Source organism: Wolffia australiana, chromosome 6, assembly GCF_029677425.1.
Source record: "Wolffia australiana isolate 7733 chromosome 6, ASM2967742v1".
Lineage (NCBI taxonomy): Eukaryota > Viridiplantae > Streptophyta > Magnoliopsida > Alismatales > Araceae > Wolffia > Wolffia australiana.
This window is the reverse complement of record NC_135840.1, coordinates 4,339,312-4,361,143: the sequence shown is the minus strand read 5'-3', so window position 1 is coordinate 4,361,143 and position 21,832 is coordinate 4,339,312. Positions and strand designations below refer to the sequence as shown.

General features: G+C 42.9%; 3 protein-coding genes across 3 annotated transcripts; all 3 read left to right on the top strand.

Annotated features, from left to right (window-relative positions):
• The first annotated feature begins 4,807 nt into the window (after positions 1–4,807).
• Positions 4,808–9,005, top strand: CLPP5 (nuclear encoded CLP protease 5). The gene is made up of 9 exons (XM_078576628.1): positions 4,808–5,020; positions 5,242–5,340; positions 5,408–5,525; positions 5,637–5,729; positions 7,308–7,353; positions 7,432–7,504; positions 7,618–7,652; positions 7,724–7,812; positions 8,615–9,005. The coding sequence occupies exons 1-9, from the start codon at positions 4,887–4,889 to the stop codon at positions 8,813–8,815; spliced, it is 888 nt and encodes a 295-aa protein (XP_078432754.1). The 5' UTR covers positions 4,808–4,886; the 3' UTR covers positions 8,816–9,005.
• A 2,296-nt stretch (positions 9,006–11,301) lies between these two features.
• LOC144704483 (F-box protein SKIP14-like) lies at positions 11,302–13,771 on the top strand. The gene is made up of 2 exons (XM_078576923.1): positions 11,302–12,532; positions 13,040–13,771. The coding sequence occupies exons 1-2, from the start codon at positions 11,696–11,698 to the stop codon at positions 13,520–13,522; spliced, it is 1,320 nt and encodes a 439-aa protein (XP_078433049.1). The 5' UTR covers positions 11,302–11,695; the 3' UTR covers positions 13,523–13,771.
• A 3,765-nt stretch (positions 13,772–17,536) lies between these two features.
• On the top strand, positions 17,537–21,528 carry NBP35 (nucleotide binding protein 35). The gene is made up of 4 exons (XM_078576823.1): positions 17,537–17,772; positions 17,927–18,028; positions 19,021–19,946; positions 21,367–21,528. The coding sequence occupies exons 1-3, from the start codon at positions 17,715–17,717 to the stop codon at positions 19,923–19,925; spliced, it is 1,065 nt and encodes a 354-aa protein (XP_078432949.1). The 5' UTR covers positions 17,537–17,714; the 3' UTR covers positions 19,926–19,946; positions 21,367–21,528.
• Positions 21,529–21,832: the final 304 nt, after the last annotated feature.

The following is a 21,832-nucleotide window of genomic DNA, read 5'->3' as shown; positions in this document are numbered from 1 at the left end:
AACAACTCCATGAGCCTAGTAACCTTTATTGGCCTTCCAAATTAATTAAATATATCATCATATAGATTAACTAATGCCGTTGAACCCAATTGATAGGTTGAGACTTCAACATGTGAGGTGCCAAGCTACACCTCGTGCTCTAGAAGATACAAATGAGTGTGTATCGACTCATTCATGGAACATATTTGTCATAGGTTATCGTGTACGTATAATCCCTCATCCACTTGACGCTCCTTCGATGACTTAGGGTATGGTCAACTATCAAACCCAAATTGGTCATTTGAGTTTTTACTGATGCATTTGGAAATCATCAGAGAACTCTTCTCAGATATTTATTTACCTTGACCAAGGACTTCATCACATCGTCTTCCTTGAGATGTCACATCTTATACAGATGGTGGACGGTCCCATCTTGATCACTCTATCATCTTCATGAACTTCTTGATGTACTTGAACTAAGACCATTTAGAATCCCATGATTAGAGACTCGTTGGCCACAGTCAAAGTGCAACCGCGTGTCCACAAGATGTCTTTGGTGTCGCAAGTCTAAGGACTACTTACAAAACCGTAACGCTAATCAACCTGATTGACAGTCCGGTATAATAGCATTCAAGGATTCGTGCGAGTCAATTCAGTGAACTCTTCTCACTAAAGAGCACTCACTATCTATCCTTAGTGTCTCCACATGAATGGTTATGGGACCAACCATACTCATCATATGAGTGAGGCTAGATAATTTTATTCTGTCCAGATACTTTTATGTCATTCTCGCGTATCATTTGAATAGGAATATTTATAATGCATGCTCAAAGGCTAGTGATCTCAGTATTACGCATCATAATTCACTTAGTTTGATCATATATTCATGGACTTCATTATAAGAAGCACCACATGTGCACTATAATGATTATGTCGTATTAATGAATATGGAATGAGATGTAGAATGTGTGATTGGCTTGCTTGCCACATAGATTTCCATCAATTCTTACATCTGAAGGGGACATTAAAATATCTAGATATAATAACACTATCAATTCCTATTCACATTATGAGTATGATTGATCCCATAGCCATTATAGACTGAGTTCAGCTAATGGGTGATCTTTAGGAAAAGAGTTCACATAATGGATCTATATCGATATGGTATTATATTTAAACATCAATACGGTTGATTCATGTCATGGTTGTGTGAGTGGTTCTTAGACCTTGGATATCAAAGACATTTTGTGTATGACTGTTGTGTTTTAAATATGACTTACAAGTCCTTACTCATGTTACTCAAATTAGTCTTAACTCTAATTAGTATTTTCCAATATAGCACCCACCACACCATTACAGTCTTATCACGTTAGTAGGATCAACCAATGATATTATTTTTGAATTGTTTGATTGATGTAAAACCACTTTAGTAGGACATTTAGAATGCTTTTTTAAAGAGCATTGATTTCTATATTATGATCATGCCCTAGGCCTCAATAATCCTCACATAACTGTTTGATTAGCTTGAGATGCTTAAGTTGACGTTCACAGATGTATGTTACGGAGGAAACAATGGTACTATGTAAAATGTGCCAAAACACTCGACAATTATATGCTTTCGAATGAATACCCCAGTCTAGTAGCATTGTTACTCTCCAATCGCCAGTTTGAGGATCAAAGGTCCACAAGCGGTGTTGTCCTCGTTCGTTACTCGACAACCAGTTGACGCAAAAAGAAACATATGCTAGAACTGTTCTTTAAGGAACATGAAGGATAATTATTTCAACCTAGAACTTTAAATTTAAAATTATAGTTTTATTAAAATCCCAACAATATCTATAACCTGAAGCCCTAACACAATATTATTAAAATCACAGTTATAATACTCACAAAAGTCTACTTGGTCGTATTATATTATTATCAAAATGTTTTAAAAACCAAATCGGAGATCGGAAGTCTCGATACCCTACAAATGATATCCTATACTTGCATCCACGTGTAAAGATGTCGTGAGATGCCGATATCAGATCTAAGTCTGCCCAACTGATACCCGGATATCAGACATGGCAGGTATCATTTTTATCTTCAAAACCTGCATCGATCCTGATATCAGCATCCCGAGTGGGAATATTGGTTCTCGGTCTGACAACAATCGATATCCGACAACAGCATCCAAGGTCTTAACCACCTCATTTTTATGGTAATCTATCTCTTCAATCAAAACATTTCAAGGAGATTCCTATCTAGGGAATGACCGTCCGATATCTAGTATTAGACATTTGATATCCGATCCAGAAAAAATCAGGACTGTGTTTGATACCGGATATTGGATATCAAACAGATATTGACATCCCTGTGTAAAACAAATATCAGGACTGATATCAAATAGGTAAGGACGAGGCGAATATCAGATACCTGATATCGACTTTCAGTATCCGGATATCGGAACCGGTAGCCAGATATCTATATCCAATATCAAGAGAAATAATCAATAATGAACACGATTTTAGATGTTTAACGTTAACAATGCCCAAATCTTTTAATAATATTATTACCTCGTTTCATATATGTGCTTCAAAATTTTTGTTTTCTTCCATGTGGGATAATAGGATTTGTAGTTTAAATTCCGAGTCCTATTATCCCATATGGAAGACAACAAAATTTCTGAAGCATATATATTAAAAGAGGTAATAATTAACTTAAAAATTATGTTCTTGCCTCCGAATCCTATTCTCCCATATAAAACGAGCTGATAACATATTTAAAAATTCTCTCTAAACCATTGCAAGATGACAGCTTCAACGAATAAATGTATTTTTATAACCATCCCATGTTGGATAACAAAGTCCGAAATCATCATCCGTCCCGAGAGACGGAGGCGGATGACGACATCGAGACAGATAAAAAAATTGGATATCGGTACAGTAGCAACCGATATCGGCAATCGTTATCCGATGTCCATATAGGGTTAATATCACGGTACAGCCCAAACCAGGTCCAAAGTCTGCGAGTTAACCTTAGCTTTTTTTTTTGGCATGGTATATCCCAAACTCACTAAGTCATCTGCGATATATCCCGGTGATGACGTGGAGTCCATCGTGGCTACCAGGTGGATCTCCGGCCAGATTTTGACCTGGCGGAACCCACTTGGCAGCCACGTTGGATTCCACGTCATCATCGGGATATGTCGACCTGCCAAGGATTTTCCGATAAGAGAGAGAGAGGCTTTCTAGAGAGAGAGAGAGAGAGGAGGAGAGAGGGCATGCTAGAGAGAGAGGTTCTAGAGAGAGAAAGAGAGGTGTTCTACAGAGAGAAAGGGAGGTGTTCTAGAGAGAGAAAGGGAGGTGTTCTAGAGAGAGAAAGAGAGGTGTTCTAGAGAACAATGTCTTTCTCTCTCTAGAACCTCTCTCTCTCCTTCTCTCTCTAGCACGCCTCTCTCTCTCTCTCTAGAATGCCTCTCTCTCTCTCTCTTATCGGAAAACCCTTGGCAGGTTCTAGAGAGAAAGAGAGGTGGCCTAGAGAGAGAAAGATAGAGGTTCTAGAGAGAGAAAGAGAGGTGTTCTAGAGAGATAAAGAGAGGTGTTCTAGAGAACAACGCCTCTCTCTAGAACACCTCTCTTTCTCTCTCTAGAACCTCTCTCTCTAGCACGCCCTCTCTCTCCTTCCCTCTCTCTCTAGAACACCTCTCTTTCTCTCTCTAGAACACCTCTCTTTCTCTCTCTAGAACCTCTCTCTCTAGCACGCCCTCTCTCTCCTTCCCTCTCTCTCTAGAACACCTCTCTTTCTCTCTCTAGAACCTCTCTCTCTAGCACGCCCTCTCTCTCCTTCTCTCTCTCTCTCAAGAATGCCTCTCTCTCTTATCGGAAAACCCTTGGCAGGTTGACATATCCCGGTGATGACGTGGAATCCAGCATGGCTGCCAGGTGTGTTCCGCCAGGTCAAAATCTGGCCGGAGATCCACCTGGTAGCCACGATGGACTCCACGTCATCACCGGGATATATCGCAGATGACTTAGTGAGTTTGGGATATACCATGCCAAAAAAAAAAGCTAAGGTTAACTCGCAGACTTTGGACCTGGTTTGGGCTGTACCGTGATATTAACCCGTCCATATATCAGTAAAAACATATATCAGAAATGTGATTTCTGATATCCAAATCAGCATCCGTCCCGCTACAGTAATCCGATGTCAGTATCGGATAACAATGTCGAGATGGATAACAATATAGGATATCGGTATTGTAGCAACCGATATCGGCAATCGTTATCCGATGTCCAGATATCGGTAAAAACATATATTGGAAATGTGATTTCCGATATCCAAATCAGCATCCGTCCCACTACAGTAATCCGATGTCGGTATCGAATAACAATGTCGAGACGGATAACAATATACGAGATCGGTACTGTAGCAGCCGATATTGGAAACCGTTATCAGATGTCCACATATTGGTAAAAACATAAATCGAAAATCTGATTTCCGATATCCAAATCAGCATCTGTCCCGCTACCGTAATCCGATGTCGGTATCGGATAATAATGTTGAGATGGATAACAATATAGGATATCGGTACAGTAGCAACTGATATCTGATATCGTTATCTGATATCCAACTCAACATCCGTCTGGATACCATAATCCAATGTCGGTATCGGGAGGGGGGAACACTAGATTTCACCAATTGGGGGGGGGAGGAGGAGGTGCAGGGAACGAACGGTCCATCTTTTTCAAAATTTGATGAATCGGAGTACTTGAGAATAATGGACGGTGGATATGGATTCTGGTTTGATCGGACGGCCAGATATAAAGGGGGAGGATTGAACTAAAAATCGACGATTCCGTCTCGAAGAAGCGTTGCTGTTGCCGCCATAGGATAAGGCGAGGAAGCTGAAGAAGAGCTCGAGAGCGATGGCGAATTCGCTGGCGACGAGCTGCGCCACGTCCCCGGCGGCCGGAGCCTTCGTCTCGTCGCGGAAGATTGCGCAAAGTAGAAGCTTGTCGAGCCTCCCCTCGTCTTCTTCTTCGTCTTCATCTGTGCTCAGGTGCGCTTGATTTCACGGTTTGATGATCCGAAGAGTGCGGATTTTAGGTTTTTTTTTCTGTTTTAGTAGAGGATTGAGGTTTTGATTGTTCAGAAAATGCGCCTCGATTCGTCGTTGCTGGACGGTTCCAAGGGCTGTGTTCCCTGTTTGATGATCCAGAGAGTGCGGATTTTTTAGGTTTTTTTTGGTTTTAGTAGAGGATTGAGGTTTTGATTGTTCAGAAAATGCGTCTCGATTCGTCGTTGCTGGACGGTTCCTAGGGCTGTGTATGGCGATGGCTTCTTAGCGTCCGAGCGGCGCAAGGGAATTTGGTCTATCAGGTTTGCTGATCTTGTTTCTTTCTTTTTTCGCGGTGTTGTTCTCTGTTTCTGATTCTTTTGTTGGCAGGGATGATGTGCAAATGCCTTCGTCGCCGTACTTCCCTGTGGACGCGCAGGCTGGCCAGGGGCCTCCGCCGATGGTGCAGGAGCGGTTTCAGAGCGTTATAAGTCAGCTCTTTCAGCACGTAATGATCGGGAATCGAGTTTTTTTGCAGAGTTCTTGTTTGTTTCTACATTTTGCCTTCTGAATTATTAACCCTTGTTGTTTCTCTTTCGATTTTTTATGTGTCTTACAGAGAATTATTCGCTGTGGAGGTGCGGTCGATGACGATATGGCTAACATCATCGTTGCCCAGCTGCTCTATCTTGATGCCATTGATCCCAACAAGGTTTTTGCTCTATACTTTGTGTCCCCATGGAGCAATATGTTCCTCTTCTTTTTCGTTTATTTTTTTGATCTGTGCGTGATGAATTAGGAGGTAGAGATTACTGGGACTGCAGAGCCTATAGAAATTGATTGGGGGTATTAGAATGTTTATTCAAAAAAAAATAGAGGTATTAGAATGAAGATGATTACCTGGAAAGCTCATTGCACATATCAATTAGCTGACGGAAGAAGACATGCTTTTTTTATTCAGGAAAATGAAAAGTATTTGGATGTGTAAACGCATGAGTCATTGTATATGTTTTTAATCGGATTCATTCATGGAGACAGTCTTGAGATATTAAGACTTTTATTGTGCGTATAATTTATAAAATATTTTTTCACGTCTGGAGAACACATGTCCAGCAAAGGCTAAACCTTCGCTGAATTGCTGATATAAATCTATACCCCCAATGATATCGTTGATGTTTAGCCGATTAGGGGCATTTTAGTTAGTTGGTGTTTTTGTTCGGTTTAGGAAAACTACAAGAATTATACTTGTTGTTCTCCCGTTTATGGGGGCAGTTAAGAGTCGTTGTAAGATTAACCTCGTGGTTCACTGCCTCAATCCTATCTGTCTCGGTCGTGTTCTTCTGGATCACGTGGATCCTGGACATTGCCCAGTCATACGGTCCAGGACAGCATCATACTGGCCCCAAAGCGGGCAATCGCGCAACTCTATTCCTTCCAATCGGTTCTCTTTTAGTCCATGATGATCCCTGTCGTGGCTATCGTCAACCCTAGTACATATTCAGGTGGCTTGTCCCCGGTCAATCCCTGCCTCCTTCGTTCAACCTCTCCTCTGATCATTCCCGTTCTTCTCTACAACCCTGGGAACATCTACCTTTCCCCTCTATCCCCCTCACCGATACAAAACCTACATCAAGCTTGTATCACCTGTCTCACTCTTATTTCCTGTTTAAATGTGTATAATACTAAGCCCTGACCCGGCCTTTGGGTCGGTGCCATTGATCTCTGAATTCAACTAATTCTACACTTTTAATTGCAGCGATTTTTTTTATAGCATTATACACATCAATTCTTAATGGTAACCGGATGCGTTAATTTGACCTGATCTGCAACCCGGCCGGCCCCAATGAAGAAATAGGTTTAAGGGACCAACTGGGTCTGCTAACCTGACCTGACCCTCCAACCCTACCCCGAATTCATGCTCCGAATCAACCTAGAAACAGAGGTCATCTAGGTTCCGTAGTATTTATTTTTCATGTGATCATGGGGTTTTTTGCCAAATGTCGAATCCCTGAATCTTAAGCTATCAGACTTTGAACTCACGCTTTGAGTTGGGCTAAGGAAGGAGAAATCTAGGTCCCAAGGTTTATTTGTAATTTCTATATGATTGTGGAGCTCTACGATTAATTTTACCTCAATTTGACTGGTAGAAAGAATTAAAATAAACTGTGGATCGATGATTTTTTATTCTTGGGTAAATTTCTAGATGGTTATACTCGTGGGTGGGAACTGCCCAAAATTCTAATTGAAGATTGCTATAATCATCCTTTGAATGTGATTTCAAATCATGCAGGACATCGTCATGTACGTGAACTCTCCCGGAGGATCAGTGACAGCAGGTATGATCGATGCTATTCTTTTCCGAATTATTTGAAACTTTGGAGCAACGTTTCATACACTACCATTTATTAACGCAGGCATGGCCATTTTTGACACGATGAGGCACATAAGGCCTGACGTCTCCACGGTCTGTGTGGGTTTGGCTGCAAGGTAAGATATTTTCTCCCTAAACCATAAAACTATACTGTCCCCTAAACCAGGTTGTGTGCCATATTCTGACTCTTTAACTCTCTCCCCTTGTTTCCATGTCTCTTTACGTACAGTATGGGTGCCTTCCTTCTCAGTGCCGGAACAAAGGGTTAGTGTGTCATCCTCCCAGATCGTTGATCTTCATGAGATTAGATTCCAACCGTTCGATTTTTTATGCAGGAAAGAGGTTCAGTTTGCCCAACTCCAGAATCATGATCCATCAGCCTCTTGGTGGTGCGCAGGGTGGTCAAACTGACATCGACATTCAAGTCAGTATCTCCTAATCCCTTTCTGAGAACTTCTTTCTTTTCTATTTATTTCTATTTTTTCTCTATTCCTTTTTTCATTTTTCTCTGTTTATTTTTTTTAAACCTATGTTTTTATTTTTTTCTATTTCTTTTTATTACGTCCTCTAATCCAGTTTATTTTTTAATCTTTTTCCTTGTTTTTGTTTCTTTTTTGCCTTTTTATTTTTCATTTAGTTAGATTATATATGAATTATCCCTCACAACAATAAACGCTTTTCCCTATACATTTTCTTTCAATAATTTTTCGTTTGAAAAATAAGTAATTATTTCAAGACGGGCGTGTTGATAGATACGAGCATTGACTGAGCCATTTGGCGAGTAAAATAGATTTGATGGATTTAATTTTTTTGATCAATAACAGGTAAAATATTTAATTAAAAAAAAGTAAGTTAGTGAAATGATTTATCTTTGTCTGTATGCAGTAGCTTGATAAATGAAATTCCATGATGAATTCTATTTTCCAGATTATGAAATTCCAGATTATGCATCCCTGGGTGTTCAAAATCTCCTGTGAATTTCCAGCTTAAAGTATGTGAAAACAAAACTCATTTTTTGGATATCTTTATTTGGAGATCGTCGTCAGAAACGCTCAAGCAACGTATTCTTTTAAAAAGACCCACAAATTTAACGCTGTGTTATTCAGGTTGGGGGCAGGGCGTGTGTTTTTAATTGTCATAAAAATTAACAAAATTTATTTTTTAGTTCTTTCTTTTTTTTTGGGCACTTTGGCGGCTTATGCTGGACATCATTGCTTCCTTCTCAGGCAAATGAGATGCTCCACCACAAGGCCAATCTGAATGGGTACTTAGCCTACCACACAGGGCAGAGCCTGGAGAAGATCAACCAGGACACAGACAGGGATTTCTTCATGAGCGCCAAGGAGGCGACCGAGTACGGTCTCATCGACGGTGTCATCACGAATCCTCTCAAGGCCCTCCAGCCGCTGCCCGCGATCGAGCAGTAAAAACCCTAATCCGGTGCGAGAAGCCTTCGTCTTTTCGATGTTTTTTCCCCTCTATGCATCAGTGTCAGATGATTTTGCTGGTGCTTGGGGGAGTAATAGACGAGTTTCCTTAATTTGTTGTTTTTGAATTTGTGGAAAAGATAGATTTCTGTGTTTTTCGCTTTTACAGAGCTCAATTGGTATTTGTTCATGTGATTTGTCGCTATTTCTATCTTTCTCAGCTGGCTTTGCATGTGTTTGTGGTTGTTTAATATGAGTTGACAGAATTTCCTTGATTTATATATTTTTTTAATTTGTAGGAATGACATGGCACCGTTAAATTAGGGAGAAATTAATTTTCTGCTTGAAATTTCAATTATAGTTAATGGATCTTTGAAAAGGAACTGTGCCTGTCACTTGTTATAATATCATGCTCATATGTCTAGGGAATGTTGTGGTCCAGTCTCAGTCATGCTAAGGTCAGGTTTGGTCTGGTCTTGGTTTGGTCAGGTTGACTAGTTAGTATCAAAGTCAATGTTAGAAAAGTACAAGTCATCGGTCAGATAAAGATTAAGGCCGAAAGGTAAATACTAGAAAATCAACATGTAAAAACTTCACACGAATTTAGGCTGCAAAGATAATGATAATAGAATGTATTTAATTAAATCTTGGAAATCATATGTTTTTGTGATTTGGGCTCTCAGTCGAGAAGAAAAACGACACATAAAAGGTCGAGAGAGAGAGGAAGAGGGGGCGATCGAGAGAGAGAGAGACGGGGAGATGAAGGAATATTGTGAATTGAAGGAATATTGCCATCCATCTCTGACCTCGAGATCAATACGTGAAACCTCACCCCACACCCCTACACAACTTGGGAAATGCGAGAGATGAGTAACAATATACGAGAAACAAGAGTGACAAGAGAGAGCTAGAAATGAGAATCGAGCACAATGATAGGGAGCCAAGAAAAAAAGAGAAATAGAGTGACGAAAAGCAAGAGAGCTTGAGGGTCTACACGATGTGTCTGCATATGTACGCTCCATCAACTGCGCAAACGCACTCGGCACGGGATTGGACCATGCCTATTCGAAGTGGTGTTGACCATTCTCTCCACCCAAGGTCACACACATTTACGCTCCCGGGGCTGTGCAAAGTGAGCATAAAAATTTTGAACCACACCGCGCAACACAATATGCATGAGATCAATCCGTGCCTAATTGAAGCGGTATCAACTAAAGGTGTAGGGCGGATGATGTTTCGTCATCCGTCATCGTCCAGAACGACGGACGGATGACTGAACGGAGAGCTTTTAGTCATCCCTCATTTGTCATCCGTCATCGTCCAGAACGACGGACAGATGACTGAACGGAGAGCTTTTAGTCATCCCTCATTTGTCATCCGTCATTCGTGACGCATGATGGATGACAAAAATGGACTGATGATGTTTTGGTGACGAAAATATTCCTTCATCTCCCTGTCTCTCTCTCTCGATCGCCCCCTCTTCCTCTCTCTCTCTCGATCACTCCCTCTTCCTCCCTCTCAATCGCTCCCTCTCCCTCTCTTTTTCTAGATCACTCCCTCTTCATCTCTCTCTCTTGATCACTCCCTCTCATTCTCTCTCTCTCTCTCGATCACTCCCTCTCCATCTCTCTCTCTTGATCACTCCCTCTTCCTCTCTCTCTCGATCGTTCCCTCTCCCTCTCTCTCTTTCTATCGATCACCCTCTCCTTCTCTCTTCCTCTCTCTCTCGATCACTCACTCCTCCCTTCCTCTCTCTCTCGATCACTCCCTCTCCTTCTCCCTTCCTCCCTCTCTCTGTCTCTGGATCACTCGCTCTCCTTCTCCCCTCCTTCTCTCTCTCTCTCTCTCGATCACTCACTCTCCTCCCTTCCTCCATCTCTCTCTCTCTCAATCACTCCCTCTCCTTCTCCCTTCCTCTCTCTCTCTCTCTCTCTCGATCACTCCCTCTTCCTCCCTCTCTCGATCGTTCCCTCTCCTCTCTCTCTCCCTCTCTCTCAATCAACTTCGTCATCTATTGGTCTGTTATCCGTTCCGTTTTCTGTAACGGACGAATAACGGAACGGATAACGATGACAGACTTGTGACGATGACGAAACGGTTGGAAGAAAATTCTAAGGGCAGATAACAGAAGGGAGGTCTGTTCAATCCTGTTCCGTCCTTTCAAAAATCGTCATCCGTTATCGTCCAACAGCTCAAGTATTGACCATCCGATTCGGGCTTGATCATTACCGTTGCTTCGTGGTCAAGTAACGGAAAATGACGTCCACGTCAACCAGTCTCGTCTAACCCGCCGGTTTAGTCACCGGTTGACTCGGGCGTCCACGTCAACGGTAAACGTGTCGAAGAAGAAACCGGTTGTCGGACCGGCCGGTTCAGTCAGGCCGGGAGAAGAGCTGACCGGTTTAGCCGAACCGGGCTTTCCCGGCTATGGCGCGGAGCTTGCGGGGTATATAAAGCCAGGCCGATCGAAAATTTCAAGGAAACGCCCAAATTTTGCTACTTCCCTCCATCTGAACATCTCTCCCGCGTTCTTCCTCTCCAAATCGAGCGCGATCGTTCAAGAATCAGCTTCAAGTATCCATTCCGAAGCAGAGATTTAGCGCGGAGGTCGCCAATTTTTCATTCAAAGTGTTCCTCAGCATCTCCATTGTATTATCCCTTGGAACCCTAGCTCCAGATCTCCTAAACCTAGGGCGTCAGATCCGTAGTCTTCGATCCTTCCGTTAGTTGATTGATTTTTTCTTCTGTCTTTTCCTGCACTCAGCCGTAGAATTTTTTGATCGGAGTCGGCACCGCAGGAATTTTTTTGCTATTGAATTTTTTCAGGAGTATTATTTGAATCTTAGTTTTTGTAGAGTATTATTTTCTGCCTTGATAGGAATGACTCTCGATTATTCATCACGTACGATCTTTCCCGCTGGTTCTTTACCACCCGGCCTGCCGCCTGACGGCGGGGGATTCATACCTTGTTCGTTCCGGGAGGAGGATCTTATCTGGGAGTTCTTCACGGCTCCCGGGGATGGCTGGAAAAGGGAGAAAAGTGGAGGGATTGCGACCACAGCCGTGAAGGAAGAGGCTTTAATGTATGCATCGGAGCTGCTACCGCCTCCATGTCCAACTTCACCAGCTTGCGACGACATCGTCGACCTGCTCCCTGCCGATCCTTTCGGCATGGGATTGGCTGCAGATTCAGATACTTGGACAGCGGCCATCGCTGGCTGGATTGAAGATCTCGCCGCCACCATTGTTGACGACTTTGGTTACTATGAATATGGTGAAATCTACCCTTTTGGAGATAACCTCTTCAACAACCTAGTATTCACAAATTCTGGGAATTCCGCCATCAGTTCCGTACCCTGTTCTTCCGAGATTGAGAAGGGAAAAACAGATAAGTTGGAGATGCAGGGCGATCTTGTTAACTCAGAAAATTGTTGCCACGATGCGCTGATCTTTGCGCTGTCTTATTTGGACACCGCTGATCTTCTCTCAGTGGAGAGAGTGTGCAAGACTTTGCGTCAGGCAGTTCGAGGAGATCCTCTTCTGTGGAGGCATATCCATGTCAGGCCTCCCTTGAGCAAGAACATGACTGATGCAATACTCTTGCGCTTGACTGGAAGGGCCAGCGGAAGTCTGGAGTGCTTGAGCCTTGCTGAGTGCTCACAAGTTACTGATGCTGGTCTTAGATCTGTGCTTGAGAACAACCCGAAACTCAGAAAGGTAGTTTCTTTACCCATCTTGTTTTTTGAATTCGGAACTCAGTATAATAACATCCTTTTTCTTGCTACTCAACATAATCCTGATTCTTTTTCCGTGCTCTGTTATTTTTCTCTAGTCAAGTATCATTAATGAAAAAACAAATCCTGATTCTTTTTCCGTGCTCTGTTATTTTTCTCTAGTCAAGTATCATTAATGAAAAAACAATGAGCTAACAAAACCTTGGCACTTGAGCAGAAATACCAAGTATCTCTAGCACTTGAACAATGAGCTAAAAAAAGAGTTTCTAAATGCACCTATGAAACATAATTTTTTCATGACAGGTTTTTTTCCAACAAACTAAGAATTAAGAACCAAGCCAACTTTCGTTTTGCTTTATTTGATTCTTTTTCTTTTGAGTTTTACTCTTCTGAAAGAACTTTCTTCTTTGTAGTTTGAAAAAATGAACCAACTTCTGTATTATTTTAAATTAGCTGTTTTTGTGACTAACCATTTTATTTTCTTTTGCAGCTCAATGTGCCAGCATGTATGAGACTAAGTATAGGTGGCATTGTAGACGGCCTGAAACAATTCAATGGCTGCTCGTCTTGGCTATCGAGCCTGGGCATAGGCGGTCTCTATGGCATAACCCACGAGCACCTGCAAGCTCTTACGGGCCTGGTAAGCCCGGACGAAACTCAGCTGCAAAGGCCACGCAAGCCGCTCTTCTACCACCGTCGACGGCAGATCTCGTGCCACGACATCCCTGCTGTCGACGTGGAGCAATGCCCGCGATGCGGCCATGTTAGAGTTGTCTACGACTGCCCCGTCAGCGAATGCCGGAGCACGGGCCCAGGCCCGTGCCGCGCCTGCTCGATCTGCATTGCGAGATGCGACCTGTGTGGCAAGTGCATCCATGGCCATGATTATGAGGAGACCTTCTCACTTGACTGTGTCTGTCTCTCATGCATGGATGTCCATGCGCCTCCATCCCAGGAGCTGTCCATGGGGTAATCCTGCTATCTCTCTCTCCTGCATGGGCTCCATCTCTCTCTCTGGCATGGATCTGTGCCCATCCATTGTCCAGTTATCCTAACATCTCTCTCTCCTGCATGGGCTCTATGCCTCTATCTATCTCTCTTCCATGAACTTTGACTTCTGTGGCGTTGAGTAATAAAGGAGATGTTCGACTTTAGTCTTCTTATTGTAATTTGTTTGGACGCTTTTGTGATAAATGAAATGTGATGAGCGGTGTTTTGTTTATCGAGAGGTAATTCTTTGGGATAATGGTGACAATCTTGGTGGTCATTGGATCATTAGTGGTGCTAATTATGATGGCCGAAGTGGCCAACTCGCAGTTGGAAACTCCATCTATCCCTCTGAAACAATGGAGATCTTCTTCCATGAGTTAATCTCCTTTTTCCCCAAAAAAATAATCTTCTTTTTCCGGCTTGAATTTATGATTGGTGGATGAATGATGGATTGCCATCCATTTTGTCTCAATCTGTTATTTATCAAATTGGTGGATGGAAGACGTTACTCAGTTAATTTCTATCATTAGTTGTCACCTGATATGACTGATGATGGAAAATGGACTGACAATGGAGAGGAAAAGATTACACGCGACAGAGAGAGAGAGAGACAAACTTCCAGTAGGGAATGCCATGGTACAGTCTTTGTCTAAGTTTTAGCAAAAACCTAGACCTGAAGTTTGGTCCACTAGAGGACCAGATTGGTTAAATGGACTATTCAGTACCACAACAAATGTTAAGGCATCAAAGTTAAAGTTTAAAACAAGATCTAAGAACTAAAAATTGACATCAAAAGATAAACCTGCAACTTTTTCTTGGGTTCTGTGGAACCAATGCCATAAACCAAATAAAAATATACATTTCCACTATGCAGAATAATGAATTTTAAAAAATTATTAAATGAATCTGGTAAACCTTAATGTTCCCATTTCAACAGGATTGGGACAATGGATATTTATGACCTGAATAGAAAACAATATATATGTATGGCCTGTAAATGCATCAGTGACATGGAATCAACAAAGATGGCAAGAGAGATAGCGAAACAGAAGTGGAAAAATGAAAGAGTAAGAGGAAGAGAGAGTGTGAGTGGGAGAGAGTTAGAGTTAGAAAGAGAGTTAGAGGAAACGAGGGCAAAAAACTAATTTTATAAATATAATAATAATTGTACTCATGACCTTTGGTCTGGTCTGATGATTAGTGTGCCCTAAAGAGGCAGACCAGAAGTCTTGGTTTGGTCTGGTCTGAGCAAACTTCAGTTGGGTGCTGCGATCCCAACAAACTGATAATGGTCTGAACAGATGATTTAGTCTTGGAATGGACATGACGATGTAGTTTGAATGGATTGCCATTCAGTCCAGTCCTGTCCCCTCAGTTCGTAACCATCATTCGTCATCCATCCTCCATCCCTACTTGAAATAAAGGCTATATGAAAATTTTCTTTCGAGTAGGGAATGTCAAACATCATCCATTGTGTCATTCGTCACGGTGGTGGCGGTGTGATGTGCAACATGACCTTGACGGATGATATAGTGACGGATAACATGATGGTGACTGAGGGTTTCAGATGGGTGGCACGATGAAATGGCCGTCCCGGACGATGATGATGGCAGATTATTGTGGACATAGAGAGAATAGGGGGGAGAGAGAAAGAGAGACCAAGAGAGAGAGGAGGGAGAGGGAGATAGAGAGAGAGAAAGAGAGGGAGAAAGAGAGACTGAGAGCGAGAAGAGGGAGAGAAAGAGAAAGAGGGGCCCAAAGAGTGGGAGAAAAGAGATAGATAGATAGAGAGAAAGAGAGACAGAGAATGAGAAGATGGCGAGAGAGATGAGAGAACGAGAAACTGAGAGACAGAGGATAGGCAGTGACAGAAAGACAGAAGAGTGAGAGAGGAGACCAAGAGAGAGAGGATAGATAGAGACCAAAAGAAGAGGGAGAGAGGAGAGAAAGAGATAAAAAAAGAGTGAGAATGAGAGGGATAAGAGGGAGAGAGGAGACTGAGAGAGAGGAGGGAGAGAGTGAGGCTGAGAGAGATAAGATGGAGAGAGGAGGAGAGTGAGGCTGCGAGAGATAAGAGGAGGGAGAGGGAGACTGAGAAAGAAGAGGGAGAGGGAGAGAGAGAGATCTAGAACGGGAGCGAAAGAGGGAGAGCCCTAAATATCACAATAAACACAAGGACACTTTGGTTCGGTTTTACCAAATTTTGGTAAAAAATGGCAAACCCTACGTGTGCAGGGGACGGTGTTTGGTTACGAGAGGAGGATGTGACATGCTAGCCATTGATGTCAGACGAAATTGTGATGGGTTTTGTCAAAACCCAAGGACATTTGATGGGACGGGAGACGTTAAGAACGATGCGTCACACTCTAGTAGTGATTGTCTGTCTGATATCCTTCCTTGGACATCCGATATCTGATATTCGGTAGAAACTATGGCAGTTTCTGATATCAGATATTGGATATCGGACAGATATCAAATGTCCGTCCGACATCGGATATTGGGATGCATATGGTTTCGGATGTGGCGGATGCCAGGTACCAGGTATGGAATCCACTATCCAGATATCAGATACTGAAATTCGTAACCAAAAGATGGTATCCAGACAATGATACCCGATATCCAGATATCAACTTAGAATTAGAGGAATAGTGTCCCATATGGAAAAAACATCAAGTATACGACAATACAAATATGAGTGGTAAATGATTTGTTAAAAAAATCATATGCTGCACCAAATGCCAGGCCTAATAGATAAATGGGCTAGTAATGTGCTATGCGGTGAGAACACCCGAGCCCATTTTGCACTATGTGGGCTAGTAATGTATTAAGTATGATTTTAAAAGTGAAATAGAAATTGAAATCATCAAGAAAATTATAAAATACTAAAAAAATCAGTAAATATGCCTCACAGTAGCTTAGCTATGTATTAACAACTATTTAAAATATATTTTAAATTCATATATCAGATATCTAAAAAATAGATATCCGATGTTGATATCCGATATCTTCATCCAAACTTTGAGACGAGGGCGGATGTCAATATCAGGACGGATAACAGTGTATGATATTGGTACTGTAGCAACCGAAATCCGATATCTTCATCCAACGTTTGAGACAAAGATGGATGTCGATATCAGGATGGAGAACAGTATCGGATATTGGTACTGTAGCAACGAGATCCGATATCGTCATCCAAACTTTGAGACGAGGATGGATGCCGATATCAGGACGGATAACAGTGTCTGATATTGGTTCTGTAGCAACCGAAACCCGATATCTTCATCCAAACTTTGCGACGAGGGCGGATGCCAATATCGGGACGGATAACAGTGTTGGATATGGGTACTGTAGCAACCAAAATCCGATATCTTCATCCAAACTTTGAGACGAGGGCGGATGTCAATATCAGGACAGATAACAGTGTCTGATATTGGTACTGTAGCAACCAAAATCCGATATCTTCATCCAAACTTTGCGACGAGCGTGGATGCCAATATCGGGACGGATAACAGTGTTGGATATCGGTACTGTAGCAACCAAAATCCGATATCTTCATCCAAACTTTGCGACGAGGGCGGATGCCAATATCAGGACGGATAACAATGTCAGATATTGGTACTGTAGCAACCGAGATCTAATTTCGGGCGTCAGGATATCAATATGGATGGGTATCGCGAATCCCTTTTCCGAGATCCGGTTCGGCATCTGTCCCGATGTCATCTGTCGATATCGGGTTTAGAACAGGTGAACACTACACTTTAGTCATCCGTCCGGACATGTCAGAGATGCCCCGGCCACAACATGCCTTTCCCCACTTTTGAGTGATTATTAGGTCATTAGAGGAGATAATTACCCTGCTGACGTGGACTATCCTCAATTTCAAAAATAAGGATTTTGGAGTCCTCTTTCGTCGGTTAGTGAAGCCACGTAATCGCGCGTGACCGTACAGCTGGCCCGAAAATATAAATAATCGGCTTAGATTTTATTAAATGGGTTTGCGACTGATTTACTGTTTTCCTCTCCGCCGTTGCCGCCTTTTCTCGTCTGTTCTAATCTCTTTCTAGACAGATCATTAGATAGATTGATCGATCGATCGATAGATTGATAGATAGATTGAGATAGATCGATAGATAGATTGATTGATAGATCGATTGTTCTTCGACAAGGAAGTTACGATGTCGGAAAACGGAAACAGCCAGACAAAGGGAGAGATTCCGGAGGACGCCAACGAACGTAAGTGGTTGATCTCGTTTCAAAGCTATGATTCTTGTTTCCTTTTTGATTTACCTGCTGTAAAGTTCTTCCGGAGTAGACGTATCTGTGGAGTGATTTTGTGATTTCAGTGTTTCCGTTTTCGCTGTGTTTACCGTGATTTTTTTGTTCTTAGACTGTCCCGGGACGCAAGCGGAGACAGCGGGGAAGTCGGAGGCTTGTAAAGGTTGCCCCAATCAGGAGGCATGCGCCACTGCGCCTAAAGGACCGGATCCAGGTAACTCGGTCATGTTAGTTCCCTCTTTTCTAAACTCGTTGATAAACTTCTGAAGTTCTTGTTAATTTGACAATTTTGAAATTGTGTTTTTGTTGAACTTGGGGATGAGCTACTCGCTGAACTTTGTCTTCATCTATTTAATTTTTGTGTTGATAGTTTGGATATTTCACTTGTCCCGTTTCTATTTGACCTTGGGCCTCTGATTTTATGCTGTCCCATGGAGCTTTATTCTACCATGTATGTTATTTTGTTTTGAACTGCGGCGCACTTGTTTGATCTTGCTCGTCGATGTAGTAGTTCTCGGGGAGTAGAAAACCCTAAAATATATGTTGGTGCATCCTTGAAGATATTAATGTCAAGATCACGAGTGTTAAAAAAAAGATGGCAGTTGATCAGCTCATGTTCACTCTCAGCCATGTAAATCTTGCCAAATGTGTTAACATTGAAATGAGCTTCATACTTATTTTCATTGAGGTAACTTCGAGATTTGGGTTTACTAAATTATTTTCAAAGACTATTGGTCTTGAAAAAATCACATACCAATAGTCTTGGAAATAGTTTTGAAGGATAGGATTAAAATGACTAACCTATAGTCTTGAAAATATTTTAGTAAATCCAAATCTGATGACAAGTATTTTTATCCTTCAGTTTTTCTTTTTTTATTCATCTCTCGTTTGTACTATACGATCTTATTTGCTATCATAATCCTCAAATTTTCAATAAATCACCCAACTTCGATTTCTACCGTGTCAAGGTCACCATCCTTTTTTCTTGTTGATTCTCTCACTCGAGCCGGCAGAAAATATACCTAGATGAGCATGGTTGACATCTTCCCATCGACTAACCCAGATGAAAGATCATTGCCAATAAATCATAGTTGGAATAAAAAAGATCCACTATCGATTCCCGAAAGACTTGGGCTTTTTGAGGGTTTATTGCAAGGGTGTGTGGGAAAGCTCATTGTTGATATTTTCTTATCGCATTATCCTCAGACCTGGTGGCAATTAGTGAGCGGATGGCAACTGTGAAGCACAAAATCCTGGTTTTATCGGGGAAAGGCGGCGTGGGCAAGAGCACATTATCTGCCCAACTATCCTTTGCTCTTGCAGCACAGGGCCTGGAAGTGGGCCTCCTCGATATCGACATATGTGGGCCAAGCATACCTAAGATGCTCGGCCTGGAAGGTCAGGACATCCACCAGAGCAACCTGGGCTGGTCCCCCATCTACGTAGACTCCAACCTCGGCGTCATGTCCATCGGATTCATGCTCCCTCACCCCGACGAGGCCGTCATCTGGCGTGGACCGAGAAAGAATGGCCTGATCAAGCAGTTCCTAAAGGACGTCGACTGGGGCGAGCTCGACTACTTGGTGGTTGATTCCCCGCCTGGGACCTCCGACGAGCACATCTCCATCGCCCAGTACCTTCTGGCAACTGGCGTCGACGGCGCCGTCGTCGTCACCACGCCCCAGGAGGTCTCCATGGCCGACGTCCGCAAGGAGATCAACTTCTGCAAGAAGGTGGGCATCCGGGTCCTCGGCGTTGTCGAGAACATGAGCGGCAGTCTGAGGAAGCCCGTTGCGGAGCTAGAGTTTGTGCGGCCGGGCAGCGATGAGTTCATCCCCGGGGCTTTGGAGTATTTACGGGAGAGGGCGCCGGAGGTGCTGGGCTGGGAGGCTTGGGTTGGGGAGGTGTTTGACGGCAGCGGCGGCGGCGCGCAACGGATGTGCCAGGAGATGGGGGTGCCGTTCCTGGGGAAGGTTCCGTTGGACCCGAGCCTTTGCCGGGCTGCGGAGAAGGGAATGTCTTGTTTCGAGGACCGGAGCTGTAGCTCCAGCGCGGCGGCGCTACGGGCGATTGTGACTAAGGTGATTGCATCCACCTCTCCTCCCCAGTGAGAACACTGCCATCAATCCCTGGTAAGTCTAACACCATCTTTATCATTCTTATAGTTCCCATTCACATCATCATGATTCTCATCATCATGAGCTTCTACTCATTATCATTGACTGATAGGCTCCTAGGGGGTAGTTTAGTCATGTTAGCCCACAGGGGCATTTCAGTCATTTAGTGATTGTTGTATAAATTATAGTTCCGGATCGTCCCGGATGTGGACGGCGGACAGGACAGGACGAATTTCGTCTCGTCCGACGTCCAGAGTAAGTTCAGGGACAAAGGACGGGACAGTTTTTCGTCCAACGACAAAAAAACCGTCCCGTCTAATCATACCGGGACGATTTTTCGTCCGGTCTAGTCCTCTCGGGATGAATTTGGGTCCCGAAATTCGTCCCGGACGAAAAAAACCCATTTCATATTTTTAATATATTAATATAGATTTTCTAAGTTTTTAAGGGAAATATGGAGGAGAGAGAATACAAATGGACATATCTGCAATTAATTCTGAGTGGCGTCAGTTTGCACTCGCGAAAAAATACAGGGACCTCGATGCAAATTGTCATAGCGAGGCCAAGTGGCGAGATCTCAACCGTCGGATGTGAATCCGACGGTTTTTCGTCCACATCCGTCCGTCCATCGTCCGAGACCTCCGGACAGACATTTTTTTCGTCCCACGGAATGAAAACTGTTCCGTCCGGTGGTCCCCTGGACGAATTTTCGTCCAGAAATTCGTACATATCCTCGGACGGGAGGATTTTCTTGTATTTCCTTTAAATAGGGATGCCCTCCCTTTAGGAGGGCAGCCAAAAAGATAGAAGAAAGAAGTGTTATTGTCCCCCCTCTCTTTGTCTAGGTCTGGTTTCTCACTCTCCTTCAACGATCGCCGTCCTTCGTGGTCGTCTCTACTTTACCGTGTCTTCAGGCGGCTCTTCCCCGGCCGATCTCTAACCCCTCAGCTCGGCTTTCCATTCTACTCTCTACCTCGGGAATTTTTACCTCGCCTTGCCCGTCTACTCCCCTCCGATACAAGATCAGAGTCGGGATCGTAACATTGACATCATCATCATCTCCCTCATCGTCGTTTTCAGATTCATATATCAGAAGCTCATGATGACCTCATTATCATAGCCAGGTCCATGCTTCGGTCTCCTATTGTTTGATCCAATCAGGGGCTTGTCCCCCTGAAGAGGGATAATTATCAATATCATCAGCATTTTCATCATCATCGACCCCAGAATCTAGTGTTGGAATCCAGCGTCATCATCATCATCATCATGGTTATCTCATAATTATTCTTTTTTGTATTATCATCAGAATCACAATTATTTCATTTTCATGAGACTTACGAGCATCATCATCATCATCATCGAAATGAGATTCTTACTCTACCATTGTATATTTTTATTGGCGCTTCTTAATGTACTCCGTCTTTCATTCTTTCAGGGCATTCCTGAGAAGTAATTGGGGAGAGAGAGATGATGCAGTGAGTGAGAGAGATGAATGATGGTTCGTTAATACCATGATGGTTCTTTCCTCATGTGAGTCCAACATTTTGTTTAAACATCTTTTATTATGTGTCCTCTTAAAAAAATTAACTTATCCTCCCGATTCGGCTTTAATCATCCATGAACAACAATGGCTTTCTGTTAATAATCTTTTGATTAAGCTCGCTAATCCGTTTTTCTTCTTGGCAGTCAAAATTGAATCTCTCGCTCTACCCCTAACATGCATTGGTATCCATTCAGGAGAGAGAGATCCATGAATTTTTTCTCTCTCTAGCCATGCATCCGCAAACTTCGGTTGATGTCTAGAGAGAGAGAGAGAGTAGAGAGAGGTGGGTAACACGAGGGCCTGCTAAAAGTCACGTGTTCAATTATTACGGCGACGACAGGCGCCAAAGTCACGCGTT

What these genes read in the sequence shown, in the direction of transcription:
- CLPP5 (XM_078576628.1), top strand. Translation starts at nt 4,887, where the DNA reads ATGGCGAATTCGCTGGCGACGAGCTGCGCCACGTCCCCGGCGGCCGGA. An exon ending in TCTCAGTGCCGGAACAAAGG is followed by an intron (nt 7,653 to 7,723) that starts GTTAGTGTGTCA and finishes TTTTTTATGCAG; the next exon opens with GAAAGAGGTTCAGTTTGCCC. An exon ending in AAACTGACATCGACATTCAA is followed by an intron (nt 7,813 to 8,614) that starts GTCAGTATCTCC and finishes CTTCCTTCTCAG; the next exon opens with GCAAATGAGATGCTCCACCA.
- LOC144704483 (XM_078576923.1), top strand. Translation starts at nt 11,696, where the DNA reads ATGACTCTCGATTATTCATCACGTACGATCTTTCCCGCTGGTTCTTTA. An exon ending in ACAACCCGAAACTCAGAAAG is followed by an intron (nt 12,533 to 13,039) that starts GTAGTTTCTTTA and finishes TTTCTTTTGCAG; the next exon opens with CTCAATGTGCCAGCATGTAT.
- NBP35 (XM_078576823.1), top strand. Translation starts at nt 17,715, where the DNA reads ATGTCGGAAAACGGAAACAGCCAGACAAAGGGAGAGATTCCGGAGGAC. An exon ending in TCCGGAGGACGCCAACGAAC is followed by an intron (nt 17,773 to 17,926) that starts GTAAGTGGTTGA and finishes TTTTGTTCTTAG; the next exon opens with ACTGTCCCGGGACGCAAGCG. An exon ending in GCCTAAAGGACCGGATCCAG is followed by an intron (nt 18,029 to 19,020) that starts GTAACTCGGTCA and finishes CATTATCCTCAG; the next exon opens with ACCTGGTGGCAATTAGTGAG.